The 19,913-nt window shown below is 36.5% G+C and overlaps 1 protein-coding gene across 4 annotated transcripts; it reads left to right on the top strand.

Annotated features, from left to right (window-relative positions):
- The first annotated feature begins 1,364 nt into the window (after positions 1-1,364).
- Positions 1,365-19,451, top strand: STX2 (syntaxin 2). 4 transcript variants are annotated; one of them, XM_014964517.1, is made up of 11 exons: positions 1,365-1,615; positions 7,999-8,070; positions 8,553-8,652; positions 9,982-10,056; positions 10,669-10,742; positions 10,945-11,053; positions 12,752-12,825; positions 12,936-13,073; positions 14,442-14,552; positions 15,826-15,953; positions 17,362-19,451. In XM_014964517.1, the coding sequence occupies exons 1-10, from the start codon at positions 1,586-1,588 to the stop codon at positions 15,907-15,909; spliced, it is 867 nt and encodes a 288-aa protein (XP_014820003.1). In that variant the 5' UTR covers positions 1,365-1,585; the 3' UTR covers positions 15,910-15,953; positions 17,362-19,451. The 4 variants fall into 4 exon arrangements, with proteins under 4 accessions (XP_014820003.1, XP_014819992.1, XP_014819995.1 ...); XM_014964506.1 differs by having other exon boundaries at positions 1,365-1,621; XM_014964509.1 differs by lacking the exon at positions 15,826-15,953 and having other exon boundaries at positions 1,368-1,621.
- Positions 19,452-19,913: the final 462 nt, after the last annotated feature.

Here is a 19,913-nt window from a genome sequence, read left to right as displayed (position 1 = left end):
TGGATAGGTAAATGGATCCTACAGAAGCAAAATTCAATCAAAATATATATTCAGAAGACATTTCTCCATGTAAAACAGGTCTGACTGCAGGTTTCATTAAGAGACTACACTCATGATGTCATTGATGAAGGGCAGATATAGATCTAAATTTTTTCAGAAAACAAAAATTCAGCAATTTACTGTCATTAAAGCAACATACACTGGTAATTCAGGATCTTTACACTCTTGATCCAGCAGTGGAATAAAATTCTTTAACTATATGAGGCAAATTATGCATTGGATTATTATGCCTAGTATCCAAAAGTAACATTTTTAGAATTTACAGTTACTGAACATGTAGTCTAGAACATAAAGCCTGTCTGTGATAGAACTGAGATACTAATAATTAGAGGTAATTGACTATAGTCTGAAGTAGCACGCACTCCAGAACACAATACCATGGAGGACTTTCTGCCTCCCATATTACGTGCATGCTCTATTTCCTAGAACCTCCCAGCCCTCTAAGGCATACCTGTTGTACAGTTTTCAGACTTTGGCAAAGTTTTGGTGGGTTTACTACAGCTCTAAACATCACTAACAGGCAGCGTGTATTAACACATTTTAGTTGGAAGAGTTAAAGTAAGTCTTCTGCGCTGTGGGATGGGAGCGTGCAGCTTTCTCATGGTGTCCAGTCAGGATGCGGGCGGCTCTCAGCGTTCTGGGGGCACACAGCAGACTGCAAGCCATCGCTTCATGCTGTGCAATGGGGAAGGGATGTGTCTGTGGCCTGTGAGGAGCAGAAGTGCCAGCAAAGAGAGGATGCCACCCATGCACTTTTTAGACTGAACATGAATTACACGAAGTCCGATTGAAGCCTGCCCACATCACGTCAGAGAAAAGCTGAATAGAATTAAACTAAAAAAATAACCATGTCAGAATTCTTTTTTTTTTACAACTTTTTCTCTCATGACAGCCTCCCGAAACTGCAAGTGTTATAATTTCGCTCCCTCAGGGTGGGGGTTTCCTCACAGGTACCTGTGGTACCGTCCAGTCTCCTCTGTTCTCCAGCACTCCCTCTCGCGAAGCGCCCCTCTCAAACATTTATTTTTCTTCTAAACATTCTTAAACATGGCCCCAGTCTGCTCATCCATACCTTCCCGCCCGCCGCTTCGCCAAGCGGAGCGCAGCCGCCCGCTCCCTCACGGCCCCGCCGTCGGCAAGGCGGGGAGTTACCTCAGGAGGGCGGCACCGCGCGCCCGCTCGAGCCGCCGGCCTCGCCGTGACGTCAGCAGCGCTAGGCGGGCTCCCCAAGGGGATGGTTGCCGCGCCCGCCCGTCCCTCTCCCCGCATGCGTGGCGGGGTCGGTGGTTGCCGTGAGGTTGGGCGGGGCGGGGGGCGCGGCCGCCGCCCCGGGCACGGCGGAAGGAGCGAGGGGAGGTGGAGCGGCCCGTCCGCAGCGCCCGGCCGAGCGGGGAGGGAGGGACCCCGGGGGAGGCGGCCCCGGTGACAACGGGCCGGGCGCGGGCGGCCCTCAGCGGCTGAGCGAGGAGGAGTAGCAGCAGTAACAGCCTGGGGAGCCGCGGTGGGGCGCGGAGCCGCTGCGGGGATGAAGGACCGGCTGGCCGACCTGGCAGAGGTGAGGGTAAGCGCTCGGGGAAGGCCGGCAGCGGTGGGGAGGCGGGCGGCGGGCTGGGCCGAGGAGGGAGGGGGCCGAGGCGGCGGGGTCCGAGGGCCGCGCGGGCCGTTATCGCCGCCTGAGGTAACGGTCAGCGCAGGGCTGGGCCGGGCCGGCGCCTCGGCCCGTTCCTCGGGACAGGGAGGGCCCCGGCCGCCGCGGGCCGCCTTCCAGCCCCCTCCTCGGGAGGGGGGCGGCTTCCTCCCGGCAGCTGGCAGCGGAGCTGAGGCTGCTCCGGTTTTTATAGATCACCTTCCCCTGCTTCCTCCTGACCTCCAGCGCCTCCCGAGCCCCAGCGCTTTGAACGGCAGATAAACTGGGCAATAATGCCGTTTTCGAGCTGTCCGGGGTGTAGCTGGGTAGATTTGTCTGTTGGGGAACCGTTCAACCAGTAATGCGTCAATAAAGCTATCTCCCGATGTTATTTTCCGTGTGTTTACAAAATGGTAGCTGGTTATGTTTATACGCTCCTTTCCTTTCCCTTATTTGTGCTTTGGAAACGGTGTCCTAAAAAAGAAGGGAGAGTTGGAGGGAGGTACCATCGTGTCTGTCTTCAACAGGATATGGCTTGGTTAAAAAAGAGTGTTTGACTCTTTCTTTTCCTGAAACGAAGTGGAAATGGAGATCCTGTGATAGTTCCAGGACCCCATATTTACATAGAAGTTGGTCTGTGCTGAGCTCCGTGCAGGTTTGGGGCTCGTTTGCCCTAAAATTGAGTTTGTATCTTCTGAATCACAAAATGCATTTTGGAAGCCCCGTCTCTAAGTGAAGGAATTACCAGTCTCTTCGTCTTTTTCTCCAAAAGGATGAATTGGCATCTGAAAAGTTTTTGCATTGTTAGATTACATATCTTTACTGGGAAAGATGTTTCAGAGTAATGCCAAAGAAATGTGTCATTTCTTTCAGGTATACTTACTCCCTTTTTTTATTTCTAAACATGCCCAATGTTGTGAGAATAAGTGCCAAAGTGCAGTGATAGTGCTTGTTTCACAGAAAGAGGAAGTAGCAAATGGTGATCTAAATTTGCTTTTTAATTTATAATCCATAACAATTACATGTCTTTCATTCTGACTGAGGGGAAGCAGCAGCAGTCTGTTGTGTGGTCTGTTTGTGGTGGGTTTTTTTAATTTAAAAATAAAACAATCCCTAACACGCCCCCTTAGATATTGCTAAAAGTTTTTAAAGGAACTGTACACAGGGGTTTTTAAGCCAGCCTTAGTATTTGACATGAAAACATCTCTGTACTGCAGTGAGCTGCTACTTTAAACACAATGGTCAGTATTGCTGATTTTACTGCCTGTAGAGTTAACTAGGTTAGAGTCTCAAAGTTTTCTTCTTTTGAGAAGAAAATATTGAAAATATTGCTGATTTTACTGCCTGTAGAGTTAACAACTAGGTTAGAGTCTTAAAGTTTTCTTCTTTCGAGAAGAAAATATTGAAACATAAAATGAAGGTAGAAGTTATTGACGATCCAGTCTGCGTTTTCTCACTTGAAAGTGTGCAGTTGACTCGAAGTTTTGAAAAGTTGCATACCCACAGGAGATGGGTTTCATAAAATTTGATTTCCACGGGGAACTCATGGAAGTAGCAACTTCCATTTTACATCTTTATCTGAAATGTCGAAAAAGATCATGTTTTTGTGAAGCGATTTTTCCCTTGTAAGTGCTTTGAATAGTGATCCTTGGTCACACATAAAGATTGCTTTGAAAAGGAATGCGTAATTTGAAGAAATGATGCATTAACGTTTGTTTGCCTGTTTCTCAAACTGCTTCAGTTTGATTAGTGTAGTTCCATTGTATTTTGTTTGGCTAAACCATTAAGTGAAGGGTAGAGCATATACATTGTGGTTTTGAAACAGGCTTGGGCCTGCAGAATCTTCAGGAATAACTCTGCCTTGCCTTTCCCTTAATATCCAAATGCCATTGGGTATTGCCTTGGTTGTACTTGACATGTAAGTTGTATCCACCCCGTTTTCCCCCAATGTGACACACAACTAGTTTAAGAGATCCCAGTGCTTTAGCTAGTCTACACTGACTCATTTTAACTAAATACAATATTCCCTTTATTAGAAATGTGAATTTAAGTTTATATGTCCTCATTTCTGTGTTCCTGGATTTTATTTGACAGCAAGCAAACTATTTTGTCATTAAAAGTTGTAATGTTTTCCTAGATTTCCCTTTATAAAGAAGAGGGAGAAATGTTACTTATCAATGTTTGTGGGCCATTAATGTCAAATTATCATAACTTTTTGATAAGTTTATTGATGGGGCTGTATTAAGGCAGTTAAACAGCACTAAAATGATTGCTGGAAAAGTTGTTGAAGATATGCAGGTTATATAGCCTTCAGATAGCATTGCTTCCTCTTATTTTCAAGATAGAAGAAGTCTTGTGAAGTACATACTTTTTCAGAAGATAGCAACTCTAACTGTATTAGGGGATTATTTTAATTTAATTTCTGAATTATCCCAAGCAGGCCAAAATTATTTCAGCTGTTTGAATCATCCTTTAATACAATTAATTGGACAATTGGCCAAATCTCAGACTGGTTTTAGTTATTTTGAGAACGAATTCGTGTAAAATTAAAGGAAGAATAAAAGGTTCTTTTGGATCCAATACACTGTTTTGAGCAGTGGTTGACAGTAGATATTTAGGGAAGAAAACCCAACAGGGCAAATACCTAGCAATGATTGTGTACAACATTCTCCCAGCCTTCAGTGGCTTGCTGTTCTTGGTTGCAAGTCCATCTTAAACTGACTTTAAAAAAGCTGAAGGATCTGTGCTCAGATGCTCAGTTCAGCACATTCAGCCAGTGTCAGATACTAAAAACAGATGTCCTTTTAAAGGTATGTTAGTAAAACTCAGTCCAACTTTTTCTGTTATTGTTGTTAAATCATTTATGAAAGAGGGAGGATATAAACCTCTGGGTAAGTGTGATGTTTTAGATCTGAAGTTTGGGGTGCGTTGTTCACGTGGCTCAAATGACCATCTTATTATATGCTGAAATGAATGAAGAGCTGTCTATTGAAATTTATTTTTTTGCTTGATAGGTGAATCATTTTAAATACAAGCTTTCTATATTTCTTTACTCTTGAGTGTTAACTGAAGATATTGTAGACGTAACCTTTGAAAAATACATTTGATTGTAGCTCTTTTTTTTTTTTTTTTAAACAAGGAACTGTAACTATTAACTGCATTGACTTTTTGTATGCTATTTCTTGGACATTCACCTAGTGCCCCCAGAACTATTTAGAAATGAGTGAAGAACCACAGTCACAAAAGTTAAAACAGGCAGAATTGGGTGGTATGGAAAAAATGCAAAAAGAACCTTTCCAGAAGGAGGAAAACATTACTGAGTTCTCTTTTTTCCTGAGTTAATCTCTTGCATTAGTCTGTGTTCAAACATGGAATTTTCTGAAGATGAGCTGTATGTTTCCCTTGTCACAACAGCATAAAGTAATTTCTTGTAGACTGTTACCATATGATTTTCTGGTTGTACAGTAATGCTACTAAATACGTGTTAATGATTGACCTGCCAAAGCTGCCTGACAGATCTCCTTGGCTACTCTGTTATAAAATAATTTCTCAAAATGCTGATGTTATAAGGAGAAAGTCATAACGCTCTCTGGTCTGATTGATGGGGATGGTGGTGGTCAGGTGCTACCCTCGCAGCCCTCCAGAGGAGTAGGCCTGATCTGGGCTGAGAAAGTACTAAGTTTGATTGGAATTTCAAAGGCAAGTAATAGTCATGTTTTTAGGTCAAAAGTGGTTTTCAGTTTGAGAGCCCAGCAATTAATTTGGTGAGACATCTCAAGCTATCCTTCTTTCTGCAATTCTATAAGGTGTGGGAAATGTCAAAAGTTTCATAAGCCATCAGGATACCTCCTACTTCAGGCTGAGAAATAATCCTGTCTGAATCGCTTGATTCTGTCATACAAACTAGCTTTTAGGGAACTTGATATATTTTATAAGTCTATGAATGTTTATGGAGTTGGGTGGCCCAGACTTTAAGTCCCAAGGTCAAGTTATGAGCTGCAAACAGACTTTATTAGCTTGCTCTTGGCATTGACGTGAAACTTTTTGTGATACTGTTTATACTGAGGAGGGAAGGTCTAGGAGAAACAATTTGTCTCTGCTAAACTTGATGTGAGTTCTTGGTTGAATTGTGTGTTTGTCAAAAGCAGGTGCATCACTTAATTTGAAGGAAGTTATCAAAAAGGCTGAATGTTAGGTAAGTGATGATTTAAGAATGTAGAGAACAGAGGTTGACAAGTCATTAGGTGTCTCGAGTGCCAGTGTTCAAGGTAGGCAGCCCTTAAATCCTTCAACAAATTGTAGACAGCAAATTGGCTTGTCAATGGTGCCATTGTAACCAAATGTGAAAGTGAAATGAATGTTGAGCTGACTGCAGGGTGGGAATCACGATTGCTTCCTTCCAGTCTGGCATCCCCAAACAAGACTTCGAGTAAGATTTTTGTATCTTTCATTTGTTTAAGATTCACCCCAGTGTTTAGTGTTTTACTGAGGTCTTTGAACCAAACTAAAAGCTGACATGCTGAGTCTCTTAGCTGGTGCTATTTTCATTATTTTTAGTTCAATTAACTAAATACAGGATGTGGTTATAAACAGAAAGATTATTCTTTACTCAGTAAACGTAAGCGGAAGGTGTTCTTTTACACAGATAATAAAATTAAATGTCTTTAAAGTGTAGCTCATTCTTAAATATGAACTTAAAACTGGTGGTTTGTAGCACTGCAGTCTCTGGTGCGGGTAGAAGCTGGGTAACTTCACTTAGGCACAGTCTTCCTTGATTATTTGTATTAAGCAAGACTGTTAATTGATTACAGTCCCCAAGGGCAGATTCTTTAATATTGAGTTCTAGCAATCATCTTCCCAAAATGCTAACTGCAAAAAGTCTTCAATGACACACAGCTCATTGTGAGTGATTGGAGGGTGGTCCAGGAGAGCAATAGCAACTAAATAGCATCTAAATTCCTTTATTTCAGTTGAGATGTTATGTTTCCCCTGAGCAAAAAAACCAGATGATTTCTTAGAAAAATATTGTCATAGGGCTTTATGCACTCCCTGAATTGTCAGGAAACGAACTGTTACAAAGTATAAGTAATACCTTTCCTCCAAGATTTGGGGCAGTCTTAGAAGATTTTGATGTGTAGGTCATTGTTGAGTATATCCTTCTTTATTAGATAATAGCAATGTTTGACATTGGATTAACCTGCAGAATTGTCATGCCAATAATACACATCTCACCTAGTTTAATAACACCAGAAACAAAGGGCTTATTGGGTAATAGGGTCAGGGATTAGGAGCAGAAAGTGAGTGCTAGAAGGTCAAAGGCAGAGGGGCTTGTAAGAAAAAAGGAGTTTTGAACATGAAAATCCCTTAACGTTACCTATCTTGTAGGTGTTGGGTGTTTTTGTCACAGATAACTCATTGACTTTATGGTAGAGTAATATTTTGTCCTAATTTTGATTCAAAGCAGTTCAAACAGTGTGTACTGTACAGACGGAGCTAGAGAACATGGAAGCTGGGAGTCTTTGCCTTTATATGATGCATGTTAATTCTCTTCTTTTGAGCAAATTTGAATCTCAGTTATTGTTAAGTTCCATATGTTCTACTGGGCTGGCTCAAGGGTTAGGGAAGTGTGACTTGAGGGACATACTGGGCTGTGAGATCCTGTCACCATGAGCTGCTGCCTCCTTGGCTTCTGTTCTAAGGGTCTGTTGATGATGTAACACACGTATAGTTTAGCGTAGCATAATTATGTCTAAATTGTTTTGGAACAACCACCTCGAAAACACCCAAGGGTAAAACTAGTAAGCAGATGTTGATAGCTTTTTATTCTAGGTTTCATTAGATGTTTAGCTTATTTCACCACAGTCATCAGCACCCCTTAGTATTTCTTTGAGAGGGTTTGATTTACTGTCTCAGGGAACTGAATAGTATTTTGAGTTTATGTGGGACTCGCTGTGGAAGCATCCTTATGATATGAGAGAACAATTATATGCAAAATTGTATTTTAATAATTTTTTAACAGGTAATGAAAACTGTGGCATCACTCCCAGACTGGTTCTGTCCTGAAGTTGTTTACAGAGCAGTACATGCCTCAGTATTCATAACTGTGTGGGAGTTGGGTGACTTTCTTTGACTTACCTGCTTATTTGTTTTTAGGTTAGAGTCCTCAGAAGAGGAAAACTTACTTTTTTGACTTGGTGGACTATTGACAAAAATGTGTATGCAGTAGTAATGCAGAGGAAGTCATAGTTGTTTCAGAACAGTATCCTGAGTTTTATTTCATAGATTATTTTTTTTTTTGTTGTCTTTTACAGTGTAAAGGAAATGAAGATGGGGAGACAGTTATTGTTGAAAAAGACCATTTTATGGATGACTTTTTCCAACAGGTAAAATCAGAGTTTTCACCATGTATCAAATCTTACAGTTTTCTCTCTGTGCCTTTTAATTTCTGTAATTAGGTTTAACAATTCATCTATACACACCCCCCAATCTGCTTTGCAATGGTCTGCCAAATCGAACAGTGGTGACACTTTTGCTTGTTTTTTTCAGGGTATTTTCTGTCTTTACTGCATAGAAGTGTTTTTAACTCCCTGTCAACAAAAAATTTGCATATAGAACTTTAAAATCTTTTTTATTAAGAATAGTAGCACTTAAGTTTTTGGTTATACAGAATATAATTGCTGTTAAGAATACCATTTTTTCTTAAAAAAGAGTGCAAGCTATTTAAATGTCAACATTTCTGTCAGATACTTATAAATGTTGCAATCAGATACTTCACAGTTTTTACTACCAAAGATTTATTTTTTAAAAAAAAATCTTTACCTCGAATTACTCTAATGTTTTTATTCCCTTATTTCTCCTTCTCCAGGTTGAGGAACTTAGAAATAATATAGCAAAAATAGCACAAAATGTGGAAGAAGTGAAGAAGCAGCACAGCATTATCCTGTCAGCACCGAATCCTGAAGGAAGTGAGTATCACTTTTTTTTAGATTTCAGATATGTGTAGCTAGATATTTTGAAATAATTTTTGTTTTAGCTACCTAAAAGAATAGAACTTCAGGTGTTCAGAATGCAAAATGTAACACTATTTATTTAAATATATCCATACTTAGTATTGAATTAATATTTTCAATTGCTTATTTTTACCTTTTTCAAGTCTCATTGGAGTAAATACATTTTCAGAATATTTGTTGCATCATCCAAACCTTTGTTAGATCAAAATTCAGTTTAATATAGTATCTTAAAATTGATTGTGTCTTCAGAAACTTAGGGGTTACTTGCATTTCTTTTAATTAGTGAAAATGTTGAAGTTGTCAACTGAAGCTCAAGTTTAGGGAACTCACCAAGAAACGTGGAACCTTCTCTGTTCTTAACACTTCTTAGTTCAAGGCCTGTCTGGGTTTGTGAGCAGGGTTTAAAGAAAAAGGAAGAAAAGATGCTGAGATATTTTTGAGGAATGTTGCAGTGTGAGCTTAACATCTGTCTTCTCATTGACGAAAACTGAACTTTGGATGTTAGTTTTTCTTTTCCCCTTTTTTTCTTTGCTTGTGGATGCACATATGTTTGTATTCTTAAAAATTATTTTGTAGACTGTGTTTTGTGCTAACAATCATATACAGTCAACCTCAGGTTTAATTTCAGGGTTCATCTGCATGTTTAAAATCTGTGGTCTTGGCTCGTTTATCAGCTTGTGTTTGTGTTAAAAATTGTGCTCGAACTGTGCGTTGAACTGTGTAGGAACATGACATGGTTTGTAACATATGCTCTACTGAATCTAGTGTCTTCAGTAAGCCCAGTGACAGAGATCTAGCTGTGTTCTTCATAAATACTCTGTAGAGTATTCCTCAGAAAATATAGGTAGTGCATGGTACAGTTATGGTAACAAGGGTAAAAGCAATGAGTCTGTGATAAATAACAGACATAAAACCACATGAGATAAGTCTGTATTTTCACTTGAGAGACTTCAGTGAACTTTCATTTTGACCAGCAAATTAATATTACCCTGAAAGTGTTAAGAAAAAATGTGGCATATTTTATCATCTGTTTTAATTGGTGATTTGGCAATAACATTTCCCAAATGTAAGGGCCTGTCATAAGAAGCAGGCGTCTGGTAGTGTGCTGTTACAAAAATCATACTTAAAATACTTAAGAGTAGAATAAACTTCTCTGCATGGTTGTATGAATACCATTATGAGATCGCAAGGAAGAGTTGTAGATGGTTACTGGCTTACTGACTTAGCAGTCATTAACAATTCTTAAAAAAAAAAAAAATAATCTTTTTTTGTTTGTTTTTAAAGGAACAAAGGAAGAACTTGAAGAGCTAAATGAGGAAATAAAGAAGATCGCTAATAAAGTTCGAGCCAGGTTAAAGTGTAAGTTGTGAGGAGAAATAAAACTACTGTTGCCTGTAATGATTCGGGATGGTAGCAGTGTTACAAATTTAATGCATTGCAGCTGAACTTCTAAACTATAAAAGCTCCATTATGTATGCAGAAATTCTATTGTGCAGCTCATTTTTTAAAAAGAGAGAACCCCCTCCCTGCCAACATGTACAGCCCGTGTCAGTAACAGTATCGTCCTCTAATTTATTCCTCCTTGGCAAGCTTCACCCCTGATAAATACCAGGGTATGGTGTTTATTGTTTAAACTGTAGGAGCAGCACAGTTTGTTATATCTTTGAATTTTTTCCAGACAGTAGTGTTACTCTGTTAAGAGTATCGAAGTAGGTTTTGTGCTTTAAGATCTATGCCAATTATCAAAATTATTTTAATTTCTTATATATAAATATATATTAAAAAATATATAAATACATATATATTATATATATATATGCCACCCCTCTCCTTGTCCTGAAATGTTAAACATGTACGTGGGATCTTGTACATGAAAAAAGTAATAATTAATAGTATTTACAACGTAACTGAGCTACACTATTAAATAATTAGACTGAATGTTGACTCATAATATTCTTGTCTTGCTCTTAGCTATTGAACAAAGTTTTGATCAGGGTGAAAATGTTAATCGGACATCAGTGGACCTCAGGATTAGAAAAACACAGGTATGATCATTTCATAAGCTTAAAGAAAATAAAAGGATTCTAGTAAATTGGAGAATGAGTTTCACTTTTTTGAAATAGTTTCAGAACTTCATGTTCTGTTTTGTTGGAATGTACATACCACTATCAGTTGTTGTGCAGGAGTATTTGCTGTATCACAAAAAATAAACATTTTTGTTCCACGTTTTTAAATCCTCAAAAACAGCACTCTGTGTTAGCTCACAAGTTTGTGGAGGTCATGACGGAATACAACGAGACCCAAACTCTTTTTCGAGAACGCAGCAAAGGTCGGATACAGAGACAATTAGAGATAAGTAAGTGACCTGAATACACTTTTTAAAAAAAAAAATTGTTAGTACTTCCCTTGTCTCTTATTACTTAAAGATGGTACAAAGCATCATACATCTTGGACATCTTCTTGAAGCATGTGAGGTAAAAATGGCATAAATTTTTTGATACTGCTCTTCAGAACAGCTGTAAAGAAAACAGAGAAAACTCACTTAATTGTTTCTTTTATGTTGAAAGTGATTAAAGTATCTTTTTCTTTTGTTTCGTTTATTTCCAATGTTGCAACTTTCAACGAGACATTAAGAAAAGCTGTGTTCTGAAGATAGCAAGTGTTAGTAAAAGCCATTCCAAAATTAATATGCTAGACAGGGCAGCATCTCTTTTTATGCTATGCTGTTTTTTGCAGTAAGTACATAATACAGCTGACATAAAATCAGTGCTGCCGCTAGATTTACTCTAAGCATTTGTTGATTGGTTCATGTTTGACTTATTTCATCATTATTATGAGGAGCATTCAGAAAGGTACCTGACTCTACTCTGAACTACAGTATCTACCTTGGAAGGTGTCGCAAAAAACCCTATAATGTCTTATATCTAAAATTAGCCTTCTTGAATATCTCCTGTAAAAGCAAATACATATATTGTTGAAATAGGAAATGCAAGCAGAAAAGTTGGCAAATTATAAGGAGACTTTGCTTTTCTTGTGCTTCTCAAGTTTGTCATTGGCCTTTCATGCTAATGGTTCAATTCAGCATTTCAGTGAAGTTTATTGGGCAAGTTAAATTTTTAACCATACATTTGAGGGGAGAGACCCTAATACCTCAGTACATGGTTCTTTAAAGTTAATGTTGTTATGACCCTGCTACAGCCTTCAGCTTTTCCTCAGCACTAAAAATTCTGAAGTAGCTTTTGCAGCATTCTTGGGTATTAGCATCGGAAAGTAATATTCAAACTGTAACTTCCATCTGATAGGACAGAATTATATAAGTTATTACAGATGTTCAACTTAATTTACATGGGAAGAACAGGGATTTGATATGTAGTTTTTAAAACCATACGATACAAATCACTTGAACCTGTTGTGTAACTCCTAATGCTTGCATTTGTCATACCAGCATGATCAATAGCATCCCGTTTGCTTAAGCATGCAATAATAAACTACATAAATTGTTAGATGTATTATTAAAAGTGAAGGTACTCTATGGGTAATCATCTTCTCTGTGGAGTATGAATGCAATCCTGTGTTGGTAAAACCAAATTTACGCAAAGACTTTATTGCCCACATGGTGGGGAGTAAATTAGGTGCCAATGTGACATGATTGAATAGGTAAATATTGAACGTCATATAAATATACTCTGTATCTCAAGCTCTTCCTTCCGAAGAACACTCCTCTTTACAATACTTCATATGTACGTTGTAAATGTTTCTGATCAAACTTCAATTTGACAAACAAAACCCCAAAACCAAACAATAAAAAAACTCTACCAACCAGGAATCTTTCATTGCAGCTTTGAATCTACATTTTTCTGACTACTACTTAATATTTTCTGTTTTTTTCATATGCAAAATGGCACTTGGCAGTGGTGAAACACTACATTGTTTTATCCTGAAAGATGGTCAATATAAGATTGTTGTTTGAATTGTCATCCTTCTGGTATGGTAAAATTTTACATTCAGTAATGAATAAGTGATGTTATGTGACATACTGTTGTTTTTATCCTAGCTGGAAAGACCACCACTGATGAGGAACTGGAAGAAATGTTAGAGAGTGGTAACCCTTCAATCTTCACTTCTGATGTATGTATTTCTGGTCCAGTTATGTCTCTCTCCTCTTGCTTCTGCTATTTAGAAATGTGTCAGGACATACTTACTGCCGTTTTTTTTTTTTTTTTTTTATTCTCCTGAAGATTATATCAGACTCTCAAATAACTAGGCAAGCTCTAAATGAAATCGAGTCACGTCACAAGGATATTATGAAACTGGAATCTAGCATACGGGAACTACACGAAATGTTTATGGACATGGCAATGTTTGTTGAGACTCAGGTAAATGAACCAATTCAAACATGTTTACGTAAGTGGGATTTTTTTTCTCTAGTCTTCCTCTTTGAAATAATGCAGAAACAATTGCTTATGTTCAGATAGTACAGACTTAGTGTTTTTTTTACTATGATTAGAATATGAAAGTTAATCACTAAAGGTTTGTTGGTTTTAGACAAACTTACAATCTAGATGTACCACAGTATATGCTATGAATAAATAAGCATACACTTTCTTTTCAGTTGGCGTACTTAGTATTTTCTTCAACATGCTTATATTGCAATATGCTTGAACATTTTGTGCATGTTTAAGATCAACTCTCCTGGAATGTTGGCTAACATCTAGGGAATTTAGGATTCTCACAGACGTGGTAAAAGACTACTGTGGTAGAATAAAATGTGCCTTAGCAAGGAGGTATGCAATTTGCATATAATACAACAGTATGATTACCTTTATAACCTGAACGTAAAGGGATTGACAAGTCATTCAAGTCATCTCTTATATTCATAAGCTTTGTATTAAAATGTACATAAATTCGTTCTATTGTTAGTCTTTATGTACCGATTATCTTACAAAAACATTTTTAACTTCTTAAAATTCTTTGATTTATGCTGGAAAGTGAAAAGAATAATGTTCAGGAGATACATTTTCCTGGAAAGAACTACTTTTTTTTTTTAATTGGGTTTTGTTGTGGAATTCTTGTGTTGCTTTGATATTAAATATATAGCCAAGGCAAATTGGTAGCAGCTTTCTTTTGAATTAGAAATGAATGAAAGTTACTTGTGCATCATTCTTTAATGCTTTGCTGTTTACTGCTGCTGCTTATTTCTTCTGATGGACAGAAACACAGGTAATAGACTTACTGTAGTTTTTCACCAATCCTCCATTTCATTACCAAATTTCATTCATCATAATTAATTTGAATTTTTCATATGTTGACATTCTAAACCCTTGATTCTGAGGAACATTTGAAGTTGCTATTATATGTGGTTTTTTCCCTAGATAACAGTTGAACCTTGTGTCAAAATAGTCAATATCCTTCCCAACTTTCAGGCACATAAGGGATTTCTGATCTCTTTAGATGTCTCTTTTAGTTTTGGCTGTTAAAACATACCTTGCATTCAAAGGTATGTTTTCAGGTGTTCGGTATTTCTTCCTGCAAAAGGGAGAAATGCGCCTTCCCTGCCCATGAATATTCCTTGTTTGGTTAGAACTTTGAGCCTGCCCTTCTCATTCCCTTGTCAGCAATTAATATATACATTATTCACTTGTTTAAAATAATCATTGATGTTCTATAGCCTTCTCTTAAGTTCATTAAACAAGGATCCATGGATTCCAGTAATATTTTTTTTTTCTTCAAAATTTCATTTTAAGGGTGAAATGATCAACAACATAGAAAAGAACGTGATGAATGCATCAGATTATGTGGAACATGCAAAAGAAGAGACAAAAAAGGCAGTTAAATATCAAAGTAAAGCACGAAGGGTATGCTATCTATCTGTAATTTTACTAGTCAGTATATTAAATTAGCACAGTATGAAGCAACCTTCAATTTTAGTTGATCTTGTTGTTCTATTCAGTCCCTCAAGGTAGAATTAATATACACATTTTACTTTTTGTAGTTGTGATATTTAATACTGGTTTAGAAAACATTGTTATAAATAAGTATAGGACAGACGAAGATTTACCAAGGGATTTTACAAACAAACAAAAAAAACCCATAATCCAGAAGAAATCAGAAAATTTCCAATGTGAATTAATTTGTTATAGTTGATATTGAAAATTGATTTTACTAGTAGAGAGTAGAAACTTCTACTATAGAAACAGATAAGCAAGGCTATGTTTGCAATTCTCCTTTTAAAAAAATGTCATTACAGAGGTAAAAACTCCAAAAGAAAAATTAATATATTACGCTAGTAGATAAACTCACAGGTTTTTCTTATCAACTACCATGATACCTTAAATTATTTAGACTCTAAATAAGCTGAAAGGTTTTTGGATCTCTGTCACTGGTAAACTTACCTGGAGTAAAAAAGCAGTAAAATAGGCAGGCTTACTTTTTTAGAATTCCATCTGTAATTATTCTTTTTATACTCTTCTTTTGTACTTTTACAAAAGTAATAATAGATTAGGGGGATCTTTCCTCTGGAAAGACGTTAAAGCACAACATCCAGTTTTGTGAATGAATTGAGTTCAAAGTGATGTTCAGGCATTTTCCATTAACATGGAAATTTATTCTATGCTTCAGTATATTTCTTCCCATTAGAAAATAATGTATTCTGAAATCAAACTATGAAGTAATTTATTTTTATATTTTTTAACTGTATGATTGCCGAATGAAGTGTTCCTCTGATGTTACAATTCCCCCTTTTGAGAGGCTGTGCAATTTTGTGAGGCTTTTTATGGCAAGTTGGATTTGAGGGAAATAATGTATCTTTATGTATCTACATATATATAACATGCCTGTTACATTTACAAAAAAATACTTAAGTGCCAAAAGAGGCCACTTTATGTATTTATAAATTCTAGTTCTCTCATCTTTGATAATTATGTAGGTATTAATCAAATTAGTTTACCTGTAAGCTCTTTTAAACTGTTTATTCTTATGCATGCAAGAGTATACAGATAAATTTCTCTCAATTTGAGAATACTATAGGCTTTAATAAAAGAGTGAATTGGAAAACTAAGTACTTTAAAAATTGATAATAAATACAACTCTTAATGTGCTTAATATTAATTATACCTTGTTTTTTGACAGAAAATGTGGATAATTATCATTGTGTCAGTGGTGTTGATTGCCGTAATTGCTCTAATTATTGGTTTGTCTGTTGGTATTCGGTGATGCTTGGATAACCTCAGCATGCATGACTTCCTGCCAGAGTGGCAGTAAGTAACTAATCAACTAATTTTGCTCCTGTTTTGCTCTGGTAACTTGTATTGTTCTACTAACCTTTAATATGGTTACAGTTAGTATGGGGGGGGATATAGGCTTGAGAGATACTGATGGATCTTCTCTCTGCATACTGTACCCGTGCTGTGCCTGTGAGTATTGAAAACTGACATCTAGTGGCACGCTGCAAAGCTTACAGCATGCAATTGCTACCCAAGACTCGTAAACACAGAAGGAAATGAGACTAAAAAATCCAATTATTGTCTCTCAGTCCTTTCAGTGCCTTTTTCTTAATACTGAAAGTTCACATCAGCAAACAAGTTGCACTAAAATACGGAGTATTAGGTACACTTGGAACTTCATCAAATGGCATTTTCCATGGTTCTAAGTAGAGCTTTCTTAAAAGTAGGTGTCTACAACCATGAAGTTTGCCATCATGCCTTGCAGAATATCCAAAAATTTTTTACGTCAAAGCTGTTAATAATTAATACTATTCTAAATGTAACAGTGGGAAATAACAATATATTTGCAAAAAAGAAGTCTGCAGAGATTCCAACTGGAATTTTGGGACGTAAATTTGAGGATTCTTTCAGTCTTCATGGTTTTGCTTTACTAATCTACAATTTCCTGTCAAATTAACACCTAGCTAAGACTAAGTAGAAAATAGCAGTTAACTCTTCTGAGTCCAATAGAAACTTAACTTTTTACATCTTCAAAGTATATAGGAAGCGCTATGAGCGGGATGTCATTTCAGACAGCTAATTTCCTCTACTAACACTCTTAACATCGAAGTTTTTAGTTTTGATGTTAACAGTTTCTTCTCAGATTTGGTTTATGGGCAGATAACAGGATTTACATTATTATTGCTTTTAGTCAGAAAAACCTGACCTAGTGTCAGACTTTGCATTTATATACAACCCATCCTTTCTGTGTTTTCTTCCCAGCCCCGCGCCCCCCAGCCCTTGCAGCTGTTCTATTAACTTACACAATGTTTTTACTGACATTTTATTGAATTCCACTAAGTGTGCAGTTGTAAAGGTTTGAGCAAGCTACAAATATTTATCCAAGGAGGGTGACAGTAAGCAGTGTTACTGTACTTAGACTTCACCTTGATAAGTAAACATTCACTATTGCATCTGTTTCTATACATAGAGGTATTTACGGAAGTCGGTGTGAGTAATAACAATTATTCCATGAAGCAAAATACAGTCATGTTACACAGATAACTCCATCTCATAACTATGGTGACATGTATGTTAGGAAAGAAAGCAATCTAGCATTTTCTTTAGAAAGAAAATCCACTCAGATTAGGTATCGGTATTATTAATTTTATGTATTTATGCATGTATTTAAATAGTTCTGTATCTGACAAGGTATTTCAATCTCAACTTTTCTTTTTTGCAGAAATTGATGTTCATAATTGTATGTGTAACTGTACTGCTTGTGATCCTTGGAATTATCCTAGCAACAACACTATCATAGCAAGCACATTCCAAGAGTTACGAACCTGCAGAAACTCCAAACTACATCTTCAGTAAAACCAAACCTTTTTTCATAAATGATGCCTTACACTGTTCCATGATGATGACCTATCACTAATGGTTAAAAATGAAAACAAAATCACTCTTAAAGGAAGATCAGAACGTATTAGGATACGTATGGATTTCCATCATAAACTATACATTTGTAAGACTGAAACTTGCTCTCAATTGTTTTGAACTAAAGTAATTTAGGATTTTTTTTCATATCAGTGTTACAAACAATTTAAATAGGGAGTTGAGAGACTATTGAGTTTTGACTGTTTGTTTTTTTTTCCTGTTGCTAATATAATTCTAATAACGAATTTTAGTATGTTACCAGTGCTGCTTTTGCTAGCACTCTTGTGAACATTTTTATGAGATGCAGCCATGTCTTTAAGGGTATTAATTATTTAGTCACCTTAACCCATCTAAGCTTTATACTTAAAATAATTTTCTCCAAGAAGTGCTAAAATATTTTATCCTGAAAAGACTACTTATTTAACTGTCTGCCTATTGCATTACACTTGAGAAGAAAAACAAAAACCTTTTTTACACTTTCCGGGTTTTTTATTTTTTTCTTTCAGTGTGACTAAGGTTAATTGCTTTACATTTTTCCTTGCCTTTTATACTAAAAAGTTAGTTGCAACAGTTCTGATAAAAGAATGCAGTAATGAAGCACGCTGAATTTCAACCTGAGCAGATAATTTTACAAATAATCCTTGAGCAAAGGAAACTGATGAATTGGTTCAGCCTTGTCATTCATATGAATGTGACAAAAATCACGTTTTCTCTGTAAAGCCAAGTCAACATTTCTTACTCAGAAGCTTGCTAACGTGGATGTGTGAATATAGCACAGAGGGATAAACTCCCTCGGAAAAGCCTGAAACATAATACAAACTAAGACACTGATTTGTTATGAAATGTACGTGTTAAGTAACATATATGAAGTGTTTTAGTATATACATACCTGTTGTAATGCTAGCTTGTGAGACTTGAAAGCTTGAAAGACTTCATATTTAACCAAATAACTGCATTTAATGTTACAGGTTATTTTTATATTTTGTGTGTAAAATATTTGTAACGTGAATTTTTGACTTCTCATTGTTTAAGGATTTCCATGTAGATATGTAGATATATTTACACTGTAAGAAAATTAGAGGGAAGTGTAACGTGTGCCTTTTAAACACAGTCAGTGTTTCCAAATATTCAACTATAATGTTAACTGCAATAACTCTGTCCTAAAAGGTTAGAATCCTTAAACTGATGTTTTCTTGAAAATGTCTGAGATCAAAGTTACTCAGTAAACTATAATTCAGTATGTTGACTTAATGAAATTCAGCAAAGTTTACAATTTATGTTGTATGTATGAATATTCCTGCTTTGCTGTCCAAATACACTGTGAGCGTGCTGGAGCTATTCTGATGTCAAACATGTTTAAAAAAGAAAAAAAATATATTACTGGTCTTTTTGCAAGTCAGCCATAAAGAAGTCACTTCAAGAAGTTCGGCTTCATTAATGAACAAATTTCTTTACCTCTAAGTCCAGAACACTCACCAATGTTTGTGGGGAAGTTTACATGCAAAGTAAGGAAAGATTGATTGCCTTAGTACTCATTCTAGGTAAAATGTATTTTTATTCTATAGTTTTCTAGATTTTTATCATAAATATTATTTATACAGATACACAAATTGGATTGGGGGAGTAAAATCAGTTCTGCTGTTTAACAGCTGGTTACTTAAAATGACCCCCAAAATCCCATCATGTTGAATTTTTTTATTTATAATGGAATAATTTGCCCATCAAGACCAGAAATTTGAATAGGCCACTTTGTGCTTTTTACCTGTTGTTCTATAGCTGCCTCAATGAGTTTGTTTTAAAACAAAACAAAACTTGTTTTTCATGTGAACCTCATTGTTAATATTGGAGGGGAATAAATCTCTAACCTATGCACTAATAAATTTATCTAAGCAAGTATCTTGTGGCTATTTTTATGTTTATGATGTTATTGTGACCTTTGTGAATATTTCCGGCAAGTGTTTGATTAAGGGTGGTATGTTTTTGATCAAGGACATACATCAAGCAACCAGTACCTAGGTCTTGAAAGTCTTAACAGTGTAGTTCCTAAATCTTTTTACCAAAAAAGATGTAGATGCCATCCAAGTAGGTGTAGAGATAATTATGAAGATATTAATAGGACTTACTAATTTTAAGCTATACCCATGGAATTTTGCTTTACTATTAAACTTGAAAAATACAGAAATTGTTTATTTGAATAAAGGCATTCAAGTATTCCCAAAAATTCCTCATAAAAGTGCATCTTTCACAATGCAGAACTAAAATAACTTCTTACCTGCCTACCCCCAATTGGAAATTCTGGAATAGATTCAGGATTCCAATGGGCAGGTGGTAACTGGAGTCATTCTGCCAGCTGAGATG

This window comes from Calidris pugnax, unplaced genomic scaffold (assembly GCF_001431845.1).
Source record: "Calidris pugnax isolate Ruff unplaced genomic scaffold, ASM143184v1 scaffold32, whole genome shotgun sequence".
In the NCBI taxonomy this organism is placed as follows: Eukaryota; Metazoa; Chordata; class Aves; order Charadriiformes; family Scolopacidae; genus Calidris; species Calidris pugnax.
Note: the sequence above shows the minus strand (reverse complement) of the source record. Positions and strands in the feature narration are given on the sequence as shown.